This window comes from Apaloderma vittatum, unplaced genomic scaffold (assembly GCF_000703405.1).
Source record: "Apaloderma vittatum isolate BGI_N311 unplaced genomic scaffold, ASM70340v1 scaffold21028, whole genome shotgun sequence".
Classification (NCBI taxonomy): Eukaryota; Metazoa; Chordata; class Aves; order Trogoniformes; family Trogonidae; genus Apaloderma; species Apaloderma vittatum.
The window spans coordinates 79,372-101,770 of record NW_009732814.1 but is presented as its reverse complement, the minus strand read 5'-3'; the positions used below and the strand labels follow the sequence as shown (position 1 = coordinate 101,770).

Genomic DNA, 22,399 nt, shown 5'->3' with positions numbered 1-22,399 from the left:
TTTGTCAAGCTGCTTGCTATATACACAAACTGGAAAGCTTTTCTAAAGTTGTGAGTTGTTTTCATGTGGTTTTTTTTTTCAGAGGAAGAGGGTAGATTTTGAACCTAGAGACAAATTTCATACTCCAGAGCCCTCTTCTCTTTTTAATTTATTCCAAATGCCACCATTTCATTTGTTTCTTCAATTACACATTCCTGTGGAGTATAAGTAAAATAGATACTACTATCTCCTTACACTGTTCTTAGATTGTTAAGTCATTTTAAAAGTGTCAGGTACTCTAAAAATACACTGAAAGGTAGAATATGCTCGAAATAATACACTTTTTCATAGATATATGAAATTCCTCAGAAAGGATATGATGGTTTCATTGATTTTGTGAACTCTATAAATGCAACACATTGTCATAATTTGTTTGCCTCTCTATTTAACTATTTCTGATATTACAACACTTACTTTTGTCTTCTTAGAAGCAATCTTATTACTATGTATTAACATTTACTGAGAGTAGTGAACTGTTTTAGTAGTATTATTGGTTTATTATGTTAACATTTTAGGTCAAGTATACTAACTTTTATGATAAAATACGTTTTAAAGAAGTTAGTAGAAAGGCAAAACTGATATTTTGTTATAGAAAATACAGTAGGTTATTCAGTCTTGGTAAAAATGTAATATCTTTTTACACAGCTCTTCAAGTTTTAAAACAGAAAACTTAAAGTACCCTCAAATGTGACTAAAATATTTATGTCAGAAAAGCTTCTAAACGTTTACTTTTACTTTTTTTTCCCCCCATAAAATAAATAATAGCAAGAAATGGGCATTGAATTGATTTTTCTGATATGAACATGAAAGCTAATTGCTATCTTAAAAAACACTTGAGGGTAAAATTTGACAGTGTATATGCATGTGTGAGTACTGTTTCCCATACATGTTAGAATTGACTTAAAATGGTAGCATTTCATATTTCTTGTAATTTACTTTCTCAGTGTTAGTGATACTATTTTAAGGCATGCTGTGTTTTATTTTAAGCCCCATCTTTGCAAATTAAACCTCTATTTCCTCCTTCTCATATATCATCTTCAGTTGCATTGCTCTTGGAAGCCACATCAATCCTTTAGCTACCAGCTGGATCTTAGTAAATAAGTTTTATTTATGTTGCACAATATGGCATGGTACCAACCAGCTTTATTTGAGATCTGAGAAATAAATAAAAGGTAAAAAAACAGTAAAATTTACTTTCATCATGCCACAAATAAGACTCTAAAAAGACAGAGAAACATTTAATAGAGAATGCAGATTTTTTTACTTAGTCACTTTTCAGGGTAAAAAGATTCTATAAGGAGATATCCTCCTATTGCATGTGCTGTCTTGGCCTATATTTCCATAGAAGACTCTATATTTGCATAGTGGACAGCTAGAAGTCTTTGGTCCTTTCCTGATAACCTCTGCTTTCAATGTAAAATTATTTGAGAGGCACTTAGGCTCACAGGCTTTGAGCAAGATTACTTACTATAATTTTTAGCCAATCCTTTTACCTAGTACCACCTGAAATACGAATTTTACTCAGTTCCAGATATGGATGCAGATGTACATTGTACATGCGTATATGCATTTGATTGTGTTTCTAGAAGCTGTTTGACTGCGCTATTAATTTTTAAATGAATCCTGAAAACCACAAAGTAATATTTTTCTCATACTTTTCCTGTTTGGTAACTACTTATTTTGATTCTTTTTGTGCTAGTTCAGAGACTCTGACTGCGGCAGACTGTAGATCCAATGTAGAAGAGCCCTTATAATTACATTGAAACCATCCTTCTAAATAATAATAAAAATGGAAGGATCAGCAGATATTGTAGTCAATATTTCTTATACTTTTTGAGTACTTAAGATGTTGCAATTTCAGCTGTAACAGAATTCAGGAAACTTGCATGCAGGATGCCAGAATAATTATTCATTTTAAAAGGAACCCACAAATAATAGCCTTAGGCTCTGAAAATGTCTTCAAAAGCCAAAAAAAAAAACCCCAACCCAAAAAAACAAAGCTGTTAGTGCTTCTAAAACTTTTCATTCAGTGGCACTTAGATCTAATATACAATTATAACGTTTGACATAACTAACTTGGGTGCATCCATGGAAGACTGTGACCCATTAAACACTTTGGCATGTGCTTAGATTTAATACGATGTGTAAATTCCAGTGAAATGATCATGATTTACAGTAGGGAGGACTTTTTATTGATATGGTGCCTTTTACCCCTTGAAGAATAAAAGAAAAATCTATTGTATCTCCAGAAAGCAAATAAGGTAACTATAAAATAAAAGTAAGGACAAGAATATTGACTGTGCTTATTAAAGAAAAAAAAAAGAGAATAAATAAAATTATTTAAAGATATAAAAAGAAGACTGTTAAGGATAAAAGAAAAGATATAAAAATAAAGGCTATAAAGGTAAGACTTATATAAAGCATATAACTTAGAAACTAATACAGTAAAATCTGCAGAATTTAGGCATACCTTGAAGGATAAGTCCAGGACAAAGCTGATGGTTGGAAGACAGTCAGCATGGAATTTTGGGGGAAAGTTCCCAGGTTTGGCCTTACTGAGCTGACAGCAGAACAAGCATAAAGAAATGTCATGAAGGTAAACCAAAATTTTGGTGAGAGACACTAGTATAAGTTTAATTAACGTGGAGGAAAAAAAAATAATCTGATAGTTGCACCAAAGTGCTATGTACTCTTCTGTGAGGATAGACATTACTTGATATTGTGTTACATTAAAACATGTGCAAACAACACATAAAAATAACAGATACCACAGGTTCTACATACCTATCAGGACAATCTTTTAAATACTTTCTACTTTATTCGTATTGGGGTGTATTCAACAACATACTTAAACTTGTGTAACCATAGGGGAGGACAACATAATGATTATTTGGAACGACACTTTATTTGCAGGATGTGAAACTGAGAAACTGTAGGCAGACTTACATTCTTTCAAACAACACTCTGGGTCTCGATTTGGTGGCAAAACTCTCCTCTAATAGCACTAATGTATTGTATATATATTTCTTGCAAAATACAAGTCTAGTATAATTGAATAAATAACAGTGTTTTTATAGTGTTTTCTACCAGTTGAAGTACTGGACTTAGTCTTCTGCATTTTCTTTCAAGGTTTTTCCAGGGACAACTAAGTAATTTATTCAAGTCTTTTACTAGCTTTTAGTTTTAGCTGATTCATCTGTGAAGTGGGTAGAAGAAACGCTTGCCTTAGAGAACTATGCAATCAGAAACAGCTATACTGATTTATACCAGCTGAAGATATGAGCCTTTCCATTTATTAATGTTCTGAAAGTACTCTGAGATCACTGGATGAAAACACTGGAGGATTTTAGGGCAAGAGCAAATAATTTATGTTACTAAGCCATTCCAATCCCCAGTTTTAGAACAGTGTGGATTATTTTTTCTTGGTTACATAAATTACTGTCCTGGGCTGGTATTCCTGCTCGTTTCCTTTTTAAATTACCAACACAGCAAAAGAATTGTAGCTATTTGCATCAGCTTAACTTTCTTTGGAGATTTCCAGCTCTGTGTGATGGTACTTGCAGAGTCATTTCGGGGTTGGATACCTCTCCGCAATCTCTTCTGGGAGAACAAATGTTCGGGAGCATCCTAACCATGTGCTTTAAATGTACAAAAATAGAATAGAAGAATAAAAGGAACAGAGTCCCTTGGTAGAATCTCTTTCATGTCTTGCATCTGATGTTCAGATTGGTGGGGAGGGGGAGATCACATGCCTGATGTTTTCTCTAGGACTGCACCCAACTGGAAGCCATCCCTTGGCTTCTCTGCAGACAGCAGCATATCCAAATGGAACATATTAATTCTCTGGGGAAATCTCCTTAGTGGGACAAAATCTTTTCAGCTTCCCAGACACATGGTCTGTTCCCATTACCATCAGATGTAAATGAGGAACTTCGCTGCTCTGGGCTGGAGGACACAGTTTCATTGTAACTGCAAGGTTTAGCACGGATAAATAACTCCTGTGATCCAGCTGCTCAAGCTTTCAGGCTTTGACATGTTTATTAATGAAAATGTGAGAGAAAAGAAAGAAACAGTCAGTCAGGCGAGATGCCGCTGTAACTCTGCTGTCATCGTTAGGTGAATACAGTGTACCAAATATTTATGCTTCTATACGATTCAGGATCACAGAAAATAAATATCCCTTTTATGTATTTTATTTTCTTTGGAGAAGGTAGTAGAGGAGAGTGTGAGTCATAATGCAAGAATAAAATTCACTTCACCTCTGACAGAAACTAGTCATTCCGTCAGAGGAGGGTCCTAATGTTAACCTCTGTTTGCTGATAACCCCTGCAGCCCATCTGGCTTCAAGCAGAAAGCTGATGGCCTGCCAGTCCCCAGTCTGTACTGGTCTGCTGACTAAATCATATTTTTTACTCCTGCTGAGGGTAAGATAATAACTGTTCCTACCTAGGTCTGAGTGCACCCTTGCAAAGGATTTCTGATGAGCAGACTTTTGACCCTTCGCACCGTAACAAATCCTGCCAGCTGCAGCCTGACTTCTGAGCATAGGGCTGGCCTGAGGAATTTGGGAAGGTTAACATGAATTTCTGTTATCGTATGACCAATGCTAGTCATCTGCTTTTAAAAAAGAGCATATTTTCTGTTTCTGATTCAGAAGATTCTATTCTTACGTGATAGAGAAAGGAAGTGCTGTTGTTATGGAGCTTCTGAGGAAGCAGTTAATGGATTATTTCTCTTTCTTAGACCTTGCTGTGCCCTCCAGAGTGTAGACGAGATGAGAAAGGAGCAAGATACAGGGTGTGATGATTCTCTGTACCCCAGACAGTGAAGGGTCAGGAGATGTACCTGCCTGTCCAACCATCCTCACTCTCCTGAGGCAGGAGAAGCGTGTTTATGAGTGACAAGTGCGCTTCACATTGCTTTAGGTAAAAATAAAGGGGATGGAATCTAGTGCCTTGTGTAGGTTTTCTTTACAGCTGCCAACCTCAAAACATTTTTCTGAAGACAGTTATTCAGGGATAATGAAGGTGCTGAAGCCTGAGACGTGGCAAATGCCAAAAGGTTTCATTAGTCCTTGTGAATTTTAGTCCATATTTTAAAAAGTGTATATATGATTCCTTATAACACTTCATAAGATAGGTAAGTATCTGTTACTTTTGTGGAGGAATTGACACGTGTATTTTATGCCACAACGGAGTTCCTGTCAAGGCAAGACAAAAGGTAGAGAGGTCCTACCTATCCAAAGTCCAAAACAAAATGCTATGGTGTTTTCCAGACATTGAACTGGTCTTCTCTGAGCAGAAATCTCATAGTATAGTTCAAAAGAGGAGCAAATTTAAATGTCTGTTGGTTAATGTAGAGGAATATTGGATTAGAGATTCAGGAGCTAGATGTCTATATGGTTCTCTCTGCAATTGAGAGACTTGAGGCTGTCACTTATTGAAAGACTAAATAATAGTCTTGACTGCTACTAAAGGACCACAAATGCCCTGAGGTATTTTAGAGAGAAGTCAAGCTTGCTATCCTAGTAAATATATTACATTTTACCTAATGTCTTTTTTAAAGATAGTTCCTTAGAGTTTCTGTTCAGTATTAAATCAAGAAAAGTGTAAGATGGATGAGCTCTGACATTCCAAGTCCTTCAATATTATGGAGGATGAAAGAGAAATGAGCAATGACACGGGTCCTGTGAGGACATAGGTTAGCTTTTCTGGTATGCAGTGTGGGGAGTAGCAGCAGCGAAGTTCTGTCAGAATTTTGTGACTGTTATAGCAAAAGAAGGATGCTATTCTTGTGGTGAAATTTGACAGACACTGTGTATGTTTTTAAAAGAAAAAAGTTTTTAAAAGAAAAAAGTATTTCTTTCATAAAATCCCTCTTAGGTCTTATTTTTGTCATGTGAATTCAGATAATACCAAAAGCAGTAACAGAATTGTGAATCCTAAATGCTACCTCCCGGTATTACGCTTATAGCCTTCTTCTTCCTTTAGCTGAGATTCCTATATATCATTTCTGTAGAGATTTATGAATATGCTACTATTTCCTGTTCAGTACTATTAAATATGGTGTTAATAGCTATTCCTGGTGCTTTGTGTTGAAAGATCTTGCTTTCAGTATTTAATAATTTTACTAATGTTACCCAGTGTGCCTGACAGTTTTCATGTCAGACATATTTATTTGACAAAAAATTTTGAAGAAACTGTGACTAAACAATTTTTGCTGCTTCTAAGAATGAGATTAAGGGTCAAATGCATTGTTTTGCCCAAGTTATAAGAAAATGTGCTGACATCTTTACGCTTTTGAGCAAGGTCTTGAAATGTGGTAGAAGTGTGGTGGATTTTCCCAATGTTCCAAATTATAAACCTCTCAGAAGCCTCATTCTGTGTTAGCCTGGTTAGGTTTGTTAGTGCTTAGCAACTTGAGTTTTTCAGAGCTTCTGTCTGCACTGAACATATTTCATCCTCTAGCTCCTGAGCATTGTCTATGCTGTACTCCATGGTGTTGCCACTTTATTTGACATGAAGAAATAAAAAACAGAGCCCGACTTGAATTTAAGGAAATGCGAATGGAGAGGAGGAGGGCAAAAGCTGAAGTGGCTGCAGATAGGGAGGGTTCTCTGTAGAATCCCTCCTTCTTTCAGTGTGTAAGATATATGGTGCCATGGGGACAGATCAAGACTGAGTATCAGCCACAGTCCTCGTCACTAATTGGGATCCGTGCCACATGTGTTACAGACGTGGGGATGTTTGGGAAGTATGTGTTGCTTCAGACAATGAACTTATAATTAGAGTATCAGAAGGTATGTACGTGAGAAAGATAAGGTGTGGTTGTGTAGGAGATCTTTGTTCCTAATATTGTTCCCTAACTTTGTGGAGATTAGCCTGCAAAGACATTCAGCCATTGTAATGTCTCATGTAATTATTCATATGTTTACTTTGTGTGTTATATAGTTAAACACCGTGGAATTATAGGAAAAAGACCTAGAAGAGAAGTAGTGTAATCTCCTGCCTCAAGGGCATGTCAGCTTGAACTCGCAGCAAGCTTGATGAATATTTATTTTAGCTATTACAAAAAACTTAAAGAGATGAAGGCTGTTCAATTTTCTTAAATATTTTATTTAAATTACTATCTATCCTTGCTATTAAAAAGCTTTTTCCAGTGTCTGAACTATAGTTTTCCTGCTGCAGCTACTCCATGTCCTATCCACATTGGAAATGCAGAACAGATTATATCTTTCCTCTTGCAACATGCACTTACGTATTCATGGACTTTAATGTTTACTCTCATGTTATCATGTGAATCAACTAATTATAATTCTAGCATTTTATCCACTTAGGTCACATTTTTTTAGAATTTTTAAATTTCCTTTTTTTTTCTCTCAAATTAGTCTAGATCCTTCTCAATTTGCAATGCTCAATACTGGAATCCATACTTAAGCAGAGGCCTACTAATGACATGTAAAAAAAATTAGTATTTTGAAATTATATCACCATGTATGCAGACATTCATGGTGCAATTTCAGTGAAATTGCCAGGATAATGAATTTTAATTCTATTTATTTTTTTCTAATTTAAAATGACTTTAGTTGAAATGTTGTATGCCTTGTCAGAGATTTTTTTACTTAGTCTGAATTCTCCTTTTCTCTGACTAACAAGAAAAAAGAATGTTTTGCTAATATTAAAATTACCTTTAAGGAAATCAGAACAAAATCAATTTTATAAAACGCAGATCAAAAACTAAATTACAGAAAAACCTGAAGAGTTGTTAAAATTTTACTACGATGTTTATTTTCCCCACAGAAAACCTTAATGTTTCAACAAAACCATGAGATCCTTGGCCTAGGTTGATTAAATAATAAATTAATAAATGAATGTTGAACTACAGCAGGTTGTATTACACATATGCAAAACTGATGTTCAGATTTGCACCATTGTAGACCAACTAGGATTTCCTTGGAATAGAACACTCATTTATGCATTTATCTTTTAATGTTAGTGATGCCCCCCCTGAACTAGTGCAGGTAACACAGGCTCAGCATTTGTTGCCCTAACATTAAAGCCATCTTGACGCCTTCCCTCTGGAAAATCAGCCTGAAAGAAGGCATCTGCGAATGCAGAATGCAAGGCTTTATCTTCCCCTTCGACGCATCTTTAATCCTTTGAGTCTGGCGAAGGGCGAAATCAAAGCGACAAAATATCCCCATGGAAGTTCGTTGAGGAAGGGGTTAAAAAAGCGGGATCTTTGTGACTGTGAAGGGCTGAATTATCTTCCTGACACCAGCAGGGGTTGCTGTCACTAGTTTGTGGTTGTCACATTCCTGTTATGCTTGACCTTGGAAAGGCTTAACAACATAGTCTGGATTTGATTAAGGGAATTTCATGTTTTTCCTTTGCTAGAGTCACCCCCCACCTCGACAAACTTTTAAAAATGTTAAGAAGAAGAAGAAGAAGAAGGAAAAAAAAGTTTGGAAAGCAAACATTTTCCCAAAAGAAATTTATAGTTCAAATTTACACCAAGTTCGCACTAACTGGAGCAGTCCAGGCTTTGAGTGCTCTCTGTAAACCATTAGTCACTTCCCTGGAAGAGGCAGCTTTTTATAGGCAGCAGGATAAAACAGGCACAGATGTGTGTGTAATATTAGAGGCTTTCACATGTACCTGCGTTATTTTTTTTTCTCAGTTGTAGAAAAGAAAAAAGAGTGACTATAGAAAGAAATTAATTAAAGACTTGGATTTTGTTTGGTTTTGGGCAGCTACCGTGAAGATTGAGTTAATTAAAAGAAAATATCTCGTGGATTTTGAGATTGTGGCAATTTATATCATGAAGAAAAGAAGTTCTTTTAATTTTTAACAGGTTGCCTTTTTTTTTCACTCTGCAGGACTGTGATTATGCCAGCTGCCCATGAGTTTGATCCAGAGATTGTCCTGGTGTCAGCAGGATTCGATGCCGTGGAAGGCCACGACCCTCCACTGGGCGGGTACAAAGTCACAGCTAAATGTAGGTATCGTCATAAGGTGTGTGTTTCTGAGTCGGTATTTTTTGTGGTTGGGAACCTTAAGAAAGTATTTATATTTTGTGAGGTGACACTCCTGTGACTGAGGGCAGGGACAGTCCATCAGTTAATACCCAGAGATGCACATGGCGCTGTGAGTCTCACCCAGCTCTTTGGCGGGGTAGAAATGAACATGTTGGCATTTCTGGCTCATGCCTTTCTGTTCTTCTTGGCATTTTTGTCTTGGCTTTTTACAGTATTACTCTTCTGTCATTCAAATAACATTTTAGAGGTTTCATGCTTTTCAACAGGGCCCGTTTTCCAGATGCTGGAGTAAGTTATTTCTCTGTGAATATATCTTGGAGATTTTAGACTTTAGAGGACTGAATCCAATCTCATATTGCTGTTTTGTTGTTGTAATCTTTTCAGCTGAATGGCATCAATCCTGAATTACATCAGTGCTCATGAAGGCCAAGGTTTTCTAAAGGACTGCTCTGTTGGATCTCAGTGTTTGCATGTCCATTTCAGTCCTCCAAAATGTGTGCTCGTGGCAGAGTTTTAATACTCTCTGAAAGACAGGTCTGTCTGAGGTGTCTCCTGTGTAGCACTCCCAAGTCACTAGATCTTACGGGATCTTGTGGCCAAACTGATTCTGAGCCTGGGATGTTAAGCAAGGCTGGATAATGTAGTAACGCTCTGTACAGTAATGTGCACTGTAACGTCTCTGAGTCACTTTCCATGAGACCACGTGAACGAGTTTCTTAATGCAACACTGCGAATGGTTTTCTTCAGTATATACGTTTCTTCAATATATCTCAAGAAATACCACAATAACACTTAAATAGTTCTCTGCTGTTTGTAACAAATGCCTTGGGAAAAGTCTGGGGAAGTTAATGAGACCTAACGACGTTTAACACATTGCACAAACGGACTCCACCTCAGAGGAGCTGGTGTCCTTCTGACCTCTGCCTTTTGTTACAAGTCAGTAGAATGAAGTTGGTGTTTACCTCAGGAGGAGCAGGGAAGAGACACGTATATTTTATTTCCATTTTAACAGCATGCTGCAGAGGCTGCCCTGAATACCGAGGGCAAAAACGATATTCCCGTTCGGTTCCCATGTGTTGCCTGATGTAGTCAAGAGGTGGCGTCCCTGGTGGCAGGGAGGCTGGATTAAAATGATCTCCAAGGTCCCTTCCAGCTTGGGCCATTCTTGGATTCTATGATTCTATGGTAGGTGGAGAGCTAGGGTGACTATCCACAGTGGCGTGCTGTGGAAAACGAGAATGCAGAGAGCAGTGCAAGGGCCTGCCCAAAGACACTCACACAGGTGGTCATGCACAACTGGCTTGGAAAGGGAACAGCCCTGCAACTGCACATAAGGCGTGTTGAGTTCCAGCACGGCTTTTTGGGTTAGTGCAGTGGTTGCACTAGAGAGGAAAGAAATGTGGCAGCCTGGATGCACATTTGAGTATCACTTGTCTGTGTATTATGATTATCAGTAAAATGTTGTGCACAAACGAGAACTTTGTAACAGTTTTGCTCACTATTTTTTCCATAAATATGGTTCCTGGTCAGAGGCATCATTCCATGAGCTTGTGTAGTAGGGAGATAAACTTCCAACCAGTACAAAATAGATGTTTTGTTGAGAAGCATTGTATAATTATCTGTATATGGCAGCTGAGAATGCATGCTACATGTGGCTTACGCGTGCATGATGCTCAAGTAAGATGCTTTGGCACACGTGATATTCTAGCAGCAACTTAACTAGATATTACAGTAAGATTCGTATTTTTTTTCTCGGGATAGACTGTATTTCACCCTGAGCGGAAAAACAATCTACTTGATATTGGAATCGGTGTTAACTTTCATTCATGAATTAATTAATTATCTGTTCCTAACTTTTTTAGAAACTGAAAATTTAATATATTTTTAAATATAAGAGGCTACACATCTACAAGTTGCATGTTTCTGTAAGCAAAAAAAAAATGCTGATTTACAGTAGATGGCTCTTGTTTAAATTAAGGGAAAATCCAAGATAGACCCAGATAATGATCATGCACCTGAGAGATGAATAAAACCTTTCACACAGAGCCAAAGGAATTTATTATTTCCCCAGAACAAAATTCTCCACATTCTACCATACCATTTTAGAACATAGCATACTATATGTGGTATGTAGAAAAATGAAGTCTATTAAATAAAATAAATTCCAAGGAAAAATATTCATAATAAAGACTAAAACTAGATATTCATGCAAATTTTCAATATAATCAGCTTGTAACAATTAGAAATTATGCCCCAAACAAGTAAATGCAAAGTAAAGTTTAACCTGTAAATATTCTTTCCTTATAAATCTTTAGTACTTTGTTGAATACGTTGAATTTTCTGATTTCCATGACCCCATAAAAATTTTACTTATATAAATCAGGAAGAAACTGAAATCAAAAGAGAAAAGATGGGTCCTTAGCTACTAACCTTGCTGTTAAAGAGAGTTAGTGAGGCACTAGATTCTTGATACGGTATTATTTATGTCTTTCCTTCAGAGTACAGTCAAACAGAAAAAAAATATTAATAAATCAGCATTCCCAAGTCTTAAAGTAAAAACCATAGGATGAAGATAACAGATTGGCCTCCTTACAGGCTTGGAGTGACCATATAGCAGGCAATTACATACAGAAAATATTGATCTACTATATCTATATAGTTGGAGAGGTGTAAATTGTAACTAGCTTTAACCCAGTATTTTAAGTTTTTGCTCTATCAACATACAGTCTGATTTACTGAGCTGCCATTTCTGACCAGTAATCAAACACATCAGCAACAAAATAGTTGTGTAGATTTTTCCAACTGATTTTAAATGCAAGGGTGTGATATGCATGTCAGTGAGGTGACCCTCAGCTCCTCTAGAAGGGTGTAGGATGGGTGAAGGCCAACTGAGATCAGTGACGATAGGAGAGCTAGGAGGTGACTCACTTGCCTAATTTATCTATCGCTGGTCTCTTTAAGTAACAAATTCACTTATGGTAGTTTTCCACTGAAAAAAGGAGATAGTGCTTAAAAAGGATTAGGAAGGAAGTTTGAATCTTTCCTTTCTTATTGCACTTTTCAAATAACTTTCCCTGAGTAAAGCTTTTTCTCCAACTGCCTTTGCGGTTTGTCCCTCTGTTGATTTTTTTTAGGAGAAAAGTTTTCACTAAACCAACAAATGTTAATTAACTTATACCTAGCCCCAAAACGGTTTGTGTAGAATTGAGAATGACCATAAAGTAAAACATTTGTTTCAACCTAACTTTGAGGATTTCACAGGCACATTTTGCTTTGTGTTAGCTCTTTTTATCCTTTGTTCCAATCCCTTCTCTCAATGAAGTGGTACCATTTCAAAAGGTGCTAGCATATACCTAAGTAGACATAAACATCTTGAAACGTATATCCAACCCACATGCGTAAACTTCGTGATGGATTTTATATTCTAAGAAAAGGGCTTCAAAGGCTTGAGATGACTGGTGGCATATGACAGAACTTTCTGCTGCTGAGAAGCCCTCAGGCCTTTGGTACTGTGATGTTCCTAATATCTTACTAAGAAAAGGCAAACTTTATGGACACGATCATTTTGAAGACCACTTAGCATAATTAGAAACTGTAGGTATACTTTTGAACATTCAACCACGTCCTGAAAAAGGTCTTCCTAAAGAAAGTTTTGTGTCTGAAAAGTAATTTCATTTTCCAAATATACCTTTTTTCTCTGATAAAGATATTATCTCTAATCACAAACTCTGCCTGCCTGTATCTTTAGGCTATGATAACTGCACCAGGTTTAACAACAAAAAGCAAAGCAAAAAAAAAGGCACATGGTATGTTAAACCTTTCTGGTAGTCCTCTTGGCCCAAGATCTTGCATCAGTTAGAGGTGACAATGCCCACTCAAAAGTTTCTCTAACTTCTGGCATGATCTGGTTCAGATTGTCAGGGATATTCAAGCAACTTATCTTTTACTTTCTGTGGTCCCTTTTGTATGACACAAGATTAACTTCAGTAGCAGAAATAGTGGAATATCTTTTGTATTGTCAAGTTGATCTTCAGTATCAGCAGAGCTCTGCCCATGTTTCTCGGTTAAACTGGCTCCCCAAGCTGCGGTGAAGGTGGATGCAATGACGAGGGTCTCTTACATAGAGTACCTGTTACTGGGATGACTTTGTTTAGATGAAGAACTACAAAGGTTCTTTAATTTTACTGTAAAGTTTAATCAGATAAGAGGCAAACGCGTCTCAGTTCCTTAGGCTAGTCAGTAATAATTACTCTGCATAATATTTCCTTTTTATTACTGAAAATGTATTATTTTTTTTCAGTAAAGTAACAGATAAAATATCAGCACAATATATTCTGTATTATAAAAAACAGTTGTATCAGATTCACTTTTTTTACTGGAGTAGTAAAAATTGTATTGACAGTAAAGTATAAGAAAAATAATAGGGGAAGAAATAAAGGAGATAAAGGAGTTTTATATTTAAAATAGGAAGTAGATGCCAAAAGAGTATGACTCTACTCTTCCATCTTATGGCCATGATGCTTAGGTGGAACTACTGAAGTTGGAGCTGATATATTCTGTGCTTTATTTTATAGCTATTTTTTACAACTTCTACTAAAATATATTATCACACCATTTTGAACTCTGTAGAGTGAACAGGATTAAGAAAAGATCTGCCAGAGCTGATCATAAATTTTCAAGTTGTTAGATCCTGTAAGAGCATTGTTTTTAAATTTAGTTCTGCTGTCTGAAGTTCTCCTTGTGACATTATCCTGAGGTGAGGCACTTTCTCTTTGTTTTATAGAAGAGCCCTTAAAATAATGCTTGCATTAAAGTCACTGAGATCACTTTACTGTTCAAGTAAATATTGCACAGAATTGCTAATTAAATGGTGATTATTCCATAAAAAGAATAAAGCAAATAGAGAAGCGTCAAGCAAGAATGAAGATTTTTTTTCAGGGTACTTAACTTCCTGAAGCACTGTGTTTGTTAAGGGCTATGATGATTTACTGGAGTATTCCTGTTGTTTTACTCTCGTATTCCAAAGATCCTATTTGACACCAGAGTGCAAAATAAGATCAGCAATTAGCAGTAGGAAAAGATACCACTGCAGGCATTTAAAGAGAAAAATATATTTTGTCAGTCTGGAAACCTGTCTACTATTATGCCAAGTTTGTCATGCAAGATTAATCCAGTGTCTAGAATATAACTGACTGTAACTAAGCTGGTTTGCAACTTGTAAACTTTTTATTTGAGAAAATTGCAACAACTCCCTTGACTTATCAAAAGCTGCATTATGCTATGATACACTCAGTTCAAATGGGACTAATGAAAAAATTGGTAAAACTATGAAACTATTTCCCTCCTGACAAGCCCTCAGCGGGTGGGGCTTAGAGGACTTCAGTAGCAGTGCACAATTGGTCTGGTTAAACGCAGCAAAGGAGACAATTAATGCTCTAAACAGTTTTATTTCCAAAGGATATGTCAGCCTAAGTGGTAGAAACTAATGGTGAAAAAGGGCTGCTGACTTACATGTAGCCTGCAGGTTCTCCTTTGAGAATCTCTTCTCACGGCTGGAACTGGTACTGCTCAGAATGCAAGTAAGAGGAACCAGGTTGAACTTGGGTGCCTGTCCTGTTGGTGTATGCCTTGCCCTTCACAATGCAGTTCCAACCTCCCACAGGAAGCAATGATTTTTAATAACAAGAAACATACAATTTTATAAAAAGAAAAATCTAGAATCTGGAGAAAAGCAAATTCAGAAGTAGTGTGCACAGTTTTAATAATGAGACAAATGGTCACTGAAACAAATTATCTAGCATGGTGTATTTGCCATCACTAGAAGGCTTTAAATGAGGCTTGTAAATAGATGACTTGTCCTTACAAATAGGTATGGCATAACACACTCTAGACATTAGAGGCTTCATGCCAAAAGTCACTTAATGAAATTTCTCTTCAATGACCAGTGTTTTCTTTTCTTGAATCTTTATGATTGTCTTACTGTATCTTGAAATTATTTTCAGTTTCCCACTATATGTTGTGTATATATGTATGTTAGAAACAGAACAAAGGGAAGATGCTAGAACTGCATATCACTGAACTTAAATGTACAGCTGAGCTGGTACTAAGCCTCATACTTCAGACGTTAGCTCAACCAGTTAAGCGCGGTGCTAACACCGCCAAGGTCGCAGATTCAATTCCCATTAGGTCCCCACGTGTTACCTGATCTAGTCAAGAGGTAGCGCCCCTGGCGACAGGGAGGCTGGATTAAAATCATCTCTAAGGTCCCTTCCAGCCTAGGCCATTCTATGATTCTATGTTTCAGAGAAAAGGTTTTCTATGTGCCGGCCTCATTTTCTAAAATATTCTATGTGACTATTCTAAGTATTTCAGGGGCTGCAAATTATGTATGTGGTAGGGTTTTTTTAATTTCCTGGAAGCACTTATTTTCTAAAGGAGCCCTCCAAAAGAATTGTAACTATCTATTGGACAGCAACTTGGACTAACTGTGAGCTCTTTCGGGTAGAGTGATTGTAATGTCTTTGGGGATGGGCTACACTTTCTTTTGATTGTCTGAAAGACTTCCCTGATGCTCAACTCTGAAAAAAAGGCCTGACAGGGACTACTGGGGATAGTGTAATATGTAAATGTTAAAGGAAGGCAGACAAAAAGAGTGCATGCAACTTGACAGCTGATTAAACAGAATAGTAATTTTGACTTGGGAGCTGTTTAAACACAATTCAAGTCCAAAACTAGCATTGCAGTCTTTTATGAAGCCATGTCTAATCTCTTTGCAAGGAAGAAAGTCTTTTTGTCTAGACTATCAGCACAAGAAGGTATGATGTTGGAAAGCCCAGCCCTAACTGCTTCAAAGTGCTGTTCCAGTAGAGGGTGTGAGCTGCTCCAACCGGTCATTGCAGTAGAAAAGGGTGGTTACATGCTCCTTCTCCTTCTGAATTGTCCATTTCTTACCCTACATTGCCTCTGGTTCTTGTCAGATCTCTCTGGAAACACATGCACCACTAACTCACCAACTCATCAGAAAACTTAATCAACCGAATAAGTGGAGAGATTTCTGTTGAGCTCTGAAGCTGAGTCAGATTTTGGAGGGGCCACTGTGTGCCACAGCCAGTGGAAGGGGGCAGGAGCAGTATTGAAAGGGAGGAATGGAGTCGGATACCTTTTGGTAGCGGAAAGCTGTTAAATTAACTCATTTGCCACAGCTGCTTTCTTGTGTGAATTCTTCTGAGAGGTTTGATTTTGTTTAACATAATTAGGTTATCTTTGCAGTACTGAAGGTGATAAGATGGTTATCCAGCAGAACAGATCTTGAGCTTTTGACTCGGAGCTAGAAGCATGGGTGGTAGGGTGAAGCCGTGATCCTTCATATAGTTCTTCACAGGGAAGTCTCCCGATTAATTTCAGAAATTGTCCTTTTGTTCCTTTTGTCTCTTGGAAACTACAGGGTACCCAGTGATGGCAGCAAGAAAACAACATCAAGACTTTGCTTCCAGTAGTTCACTTTGGAAGGCAAAGTTCAAGTTTTCTCTAGGGTGATTTCTTGAATACTAATTGAATGGTTGCTTGGTACAATACAAAAGGCATCAAAATAAATGACAAGTTCATTAGTGACTTCAGACTTGAGTATTGTCATAGGATTTATTGGAAGAAGGAAAGCGTTTTGATTTCTTTTTCCTCCCACCCCACAACAGTGATTGATGTAGCATCTCCTATGGCTTGGGCACAGTTATCACTCTTGCCCTGTAAATATCAGTGAATTGTTTGCCACTGGCTGCATGATCTGGTACATTGTTGATATTTACATTTATGAATATGAAATGTAAAGAATTCCAGAAATCATGTTCTATGAGGAACGTAGCTATTGGCTCCTGAAACTGGAATTCAGGGCGTAAAATCAGCATACTCTCTAGGACATACCATAGTAAAAGGCAAAGGTGAAGGTACAAGGAAATAAGGGAAATAAATCTCCTCCTCCTTTCTTTTTTTTTTAACATTCCATTTAAAGAGAGGACTAATACTTGGAGAAATACAGAAAAAAACATGAATGTGCAAGTCTAATGTTGGCTTGAGGAATCTGCCTTCACGTGCTGCCAAGTAAGCATGTGTCAATGGCTTGGACTATGGTTTTCAACCAAGAGAAACAAATCAGTGAACAATTCGCCTTAATTTACTGAGACCAGGGAAATCCTCATCTTCAGACTTTGGGGCACTCACATCTAACTGAATATGCATCTTAAACACATCTGAAGGATTTGGAAATCTTAGCACGTATTTTGTTCCAGTGCAGTGTTTTTGATGACTGACTGGCTCACTGGTGTGCCTTCCAGAAAGGGTCTATCCAAGCAGGAAGTGAAAGCAATTAGAAATATTAATAAATAAGCACTGATTTGACCTGCTCTTTCACTTAGCCTTTCTTTCTGTAAATCAGCCAGGAGAGATTTCCATTTTCCACTCCCTCTCCTGCCCCACAAACAGAAGATCTGTCTGCTGTCTAGTTAACCAGCTCGTACAAGTGAAAAACCACCTGTATACTCCGTTCCAGATATACAGTGCCGATCCATCTGCAGAATGCATCAGGTGCCAGGTCCTTGATTTACGGCAGTTGCTGGGGACAGGGCAGAGGATAGATTACAATGAGAAAAAAGAGGATCTACAGAACCATTAAGAATTATTTTCCCTTTTCAGCCATCTTCCCTTATCTCTTCACCTACCTCTTGTTATTTTTTCTTTCATGCTACAGTAGTGACATTAGCTAATGACGATAGCTGATGTGAGGGGTGCAAAAAAAGTAAAAATGGTGGCATCTTCTCTCAGCTTTGTAATTTAAACTTATGAAATCTTTTTCGTTATTGAAACCAAAAGGCTGTCATTTAGTAGCAGAAAGAAAAGGAAAAAGAACTTTTTTGCTTAGGCAGTATTAATCTTGTCAGATTAATTTAAATAGAGCAAATTAAATATAAGTTTTTAGGGCCATTTTGAAACTAATGGAGCTTGACACAGTGTTCAGCAGCTTGCATGTGCCTTTCACAGGATTGGGTCCTGAGAGAAAATTGTTGAAAGACATCTCCAAATGTGGATTTCTCCATAACAAAGTGTCTGATCTTTTATAGCATCGTTGCATTGGGAATTAGGCTTGTCTTTGGGAATTTGTAAAGCCTTTAGTAGAAGAGCATGATTTATGTCTTAGAATTTAACTATTCTCTGTAATAAATAGAAATGTGCCACAAGTATTTACTTGGTTGCGCCATGGGAAAATTTTTAACATATTGTTCACAGCTTCAGAATGCTATAAAAGAAGACATGTAATTTGCAGACCGGACTATCCTTTGTGATTTCTAACCAATATATTTGATTAATATCTTTCAAAAGAGACACCAGCCAAAATGTTTACATCTCATTAGGCAGAGAAGAAGGGAGCACACGCAATTTTGATTACGAGCTTGGATAGTTCATTTCTTTGGGCTTCACATCCCTACTACTTAAGGCAGACTGTAACTTTAAGATGTTATCTCTTGCCTGTGCAAATAAACAGCCAGTTATGCTTTTTATGGTGGGTAGTTCTCAAACCAACAGGGGATTAGAAGATATTAGCTGGAGTTTGTGGTTCCCTGCTGAACTATCATGGGGTCCGCGGCTTCCTCTCCTGAATATTTCACAGAGCAAACACCTCTTATCTGGGGTGATATTCTCACACTGGCCTCTTGGCCATGGACTTCAAAAGCTGATCACAGAGAGGGCTAGAGAGGCAATAACCCTTAATATAACAGTCTCTCCTGATAGGGACAGACAAGGTAAAGGTAAGGCGTCTCTGAAGTTTGCTCTTGTGTGTTTAGCCCCATGGGGTGATAAGGGGCCATCTGTTTTCTTGGTCTGCAAAGTCATCTTTTTCACACTATCCCAGTATCAAGTACACTTCAGGTCTGACTTGTATCAGCACCAGCAATTCTTCACTGACCTGAAGAGATTTTCTTGGTATTTTTAGCTTTGATCCCAAGCAATTCTTAGCTGCTGTTGTGTTGTTGTTTTTTTACCCAGGCAAACATACAAGATAGAATTTAAATAATTAAGCTCGAGACATTATTAACTCAAAGAAAAAATATTATTAAAACAGAACTTGTAACAGGTATGTTAATTATTTCTGGGTAGAGAGAAATGCGTGCTTAAACTCAAAATACCAATTCATGGCAGTAGTTTCAAGTCGCATATGCAACACCACGTAGGATGCTTGCACGTCAGTTAATTGTTCTAATAGAATATCAATACTACCAGTTCTAGAAGTTAAAAATCACTGCTTCAGACCTCAAAAATATTGTAAGAGTTGTTAAAATTCTACCCAATTGTTTTTGTTATTGGGGAGCTCTGAGGACACAATTCCTATTTTAAGCTTTTCCCTGTGGCTATTTCTTTATCAACTGAACGCTGAGATTCCATTGTAATCTCCTGATTATAATAGCTTTAATGCAATACAACACTGTGAGATGCCAACACTGCCACATTTTTATTTAAAAAACAGAAAAATTCCCTACCTTTTTTCAGCATTTTAATTACCTTTGTTGTTTGGGGTGGTAGTGGTGGGGTTTTTTTAAGGAAATTTTTCTTGCTTATAACAACTAATTGCTGTAAAATTACTGGAAATGCAAGAAGGTAGGTCCTAATTCCACAAGGTTTTACTCACTTTGAGCAGTCCCCTTGATTGAGACCACTGCACCAACCTGATTAAGATTTCCTAAAATAAGTAATGTTTACAGGGAGAGACCTTGCATTGTAAGTATTAATATGGTGTAGAAACACATGCTAAAAACTCTTCAAAAGCATATTCACATGAGAAAGCTGCTATTTAAATACTTCCTGACATTTTATAGAACTAAATTGGAAAGAAAAAGGAGTAGTTCTGCTGTAAAATAAATCCATTTGAAATGCCTTTAGGAATAATTTATTTACTTGAGGTTCCTTCTTTTCTCCTCATTGATTATGATTCATAGACACTAAAATGGACCAAGGGACAGATCCTGGAAGATCTTACTTGGAAGAAGAATCTAAAAATAAATATGTATCCAGAATAACAAAATATAGCTAGTTAATCAAAAGTTAGTTGCTTCCTGGTTTTTGTTTATGATACTAAATGTTAGCAGGAATTAAGTACTTGTTTCCTTTGATCTCCAGTCTTATCCTTCTTCCTTAGATTCTTCTCTGTAAAAAAGAGATGCTGTCTAGCAATATGCTCACCAAAAACTTTTCAGTATCTGGCATTGCATCCGTTTTGATGCAGTTGGGTTGTGAGGGTCGGTTTCTAAATAAACTTAAAATGGATTAGCTATTTTTGAAAGCAAAGTAAAACAAAGCTATTCCATTTCAGTAGAATTTCAATAAAATGTCTGAGTTTTAAATGTGCTAGCTTTATTTTCCTAATGTGTTTACTTAATATTGTACATGAATTCAGTGGTTGTGTTGTATGGAAAGAAGATCACTCACATGTTATTGCCACATAATTTATGTTTTCTTTTGTGTTTGCAGTTCAGGCATACTGCATATGTTTCTATGCAACTTTTTTTTCCTGTTAATCAACGTTCAAGTTTGCAAAAAATAACTTAGAATATTTTTGCGTAGTATTTTTATGCTGCCAATAAAAATTATCCATTTGAAAAGTGACATGTATAAATATCATTCTAAAAAAATCTATATTTTCACAAATATATTCTATTTTGAAAATGTTCATTTTAATTTCCTTCTTTTATAAACTAAAGACAAAGGACATTACTATATTTCTGTTTAAAATATGTAATTTCTACAAAAACAATGGAAAAAATAAAAAGAAATCCTTCATTTTCAGCTGAAAGTTATAGTTCCTTCCAAATACAGGAAGCATCTTCTATGGTTCCTGCATTGGAAGAACAGCTTTGCAGTAAAGTAATGTTTGAATACAACTGCTATATGTACTACCAAATTTACCAGGAATCTCAAGAAATTTTGTGTGATCAGCTTTAAAACAGAATAATAGAATCATAGAATTGTCAGGGTTGGAAGGGACCTTAAAGATCATCTAGTTCCAACCGCCCTGCCATGGGCAGGGACATCCCCCACTAGATCAGGCTGCTCAGAGCCCCATCCAGCCTGGCCTTAAAAACTTCCAGTTACATGTTTATCTCTAATGGTTCAAAGCATCTTAGTAAAAGTCATAAAGTGGAACTTAGTATTTCTGAAACCACAGAAGCCAGTATAAACAGGTTTGAGCGCGGTGCTGGCAATAAGGGTCAACACCAAGGCCGCGGGTTTGATTCCTGCTCGGTCCCCATGTGTTGCCTGGTCTAGTCGAGAGGTGGCATCCCCGCCCAAAACAGGGAGGGTGGACTAGATGATCTCTAAATTCCCTTCCAGCCTAGGCCATTCTGTGATTCTATGATTCTAAAAGTGGTTTTCCATTCACCCGAACACTTGAGTAAGAAACCATCTTAAGCCTTCATCAAGCCCCAGAAAAAAAACTCGTAATTCAATCAGCAAATATGCTACATCGAAGGAGTTATCACAAAAGTTGTCATCTTGATATGACCTCGTGAACAAAACTTTGTTTTTGTAGTGGTGTCAACTGCATCAACTGTAGCTTTCCTGAATATACGTGAAGACAGTGCATATGACCCTTTTTGGGTGTATACATTCCCACACAGAGTCCACATGTCTGGGAATTTCCCAGCATGCCTTTTGAGGAAAAACATCAAGGTCGCAAGAGTTGAACACAATTACTAAGCCAAGGTCTTTAAGGGATATGGAAAAAAGTAGTAGATCTGAAACGTTTGCATCTACCAGGAATTTCAAAAATACTTCTAGATGATTGGTCTGATCTTTTATTGTATTTCATTAAATTCGAGGAAAATTTTGTAACTGATTTTAATCAAACTGGCCATCTTATAAGACAAAAAGGATATTTAGAGCATAACCACATTACTCCAGCTCTAGCATGGCACACACTGACCATCAGAACTTCTCACACCTAAGCCCAGTATTTTTAAGAGAGAAAGTGGGAAATATCTAATATTCCAAGGTAGGACGTGTTCTTCAAGCAGAAACTGAGAGAATGTATTTAATTGAGTAAATAATCATCACTGTTCTAATATTTCATCAGAAAGACAATAAGAGTCTTTTGGCTTTGGCTAACTACTGACAATGAGAATATCATAAATCAGATGTCAAACATTATGTCTTGAGAAACCTACTTTTTTTCTTCAAAATCACCAGTCCTTCTTGTCATTGTGAGTCACCTACCTAATTTAGTCCATTAGATAATGCTGCCCTTGCCTGATACCTGGTTTTATTTATTATTTTAATAAA

The 22,399-nt window shown here is 36.9% G+C and overlaps 1 protein-coding gene across 1 annotated transcript in view; it reads left to right on the top strand.

Moving 5' to 3' along the window:
- Nucleotides 1–22,399, top strand: part of LOC104278637 (histone deacetylase 5-like) — a 107,585-nt gene that overhangs the window by 42,663 nt on the left and 42,523 nt on the right. The window contains exon 6 of the mRNA XM_009875664.1: nucleotides 8,918–9,036. Within this exon, the coding sequence (XP_009873966.1) occupies nucleotides 8,918–9,036 (119 nt within the window). The remainder of the gene's footprint in view (nucleotides 1–8,917; nucleotides 9,037–22,399) is intronic.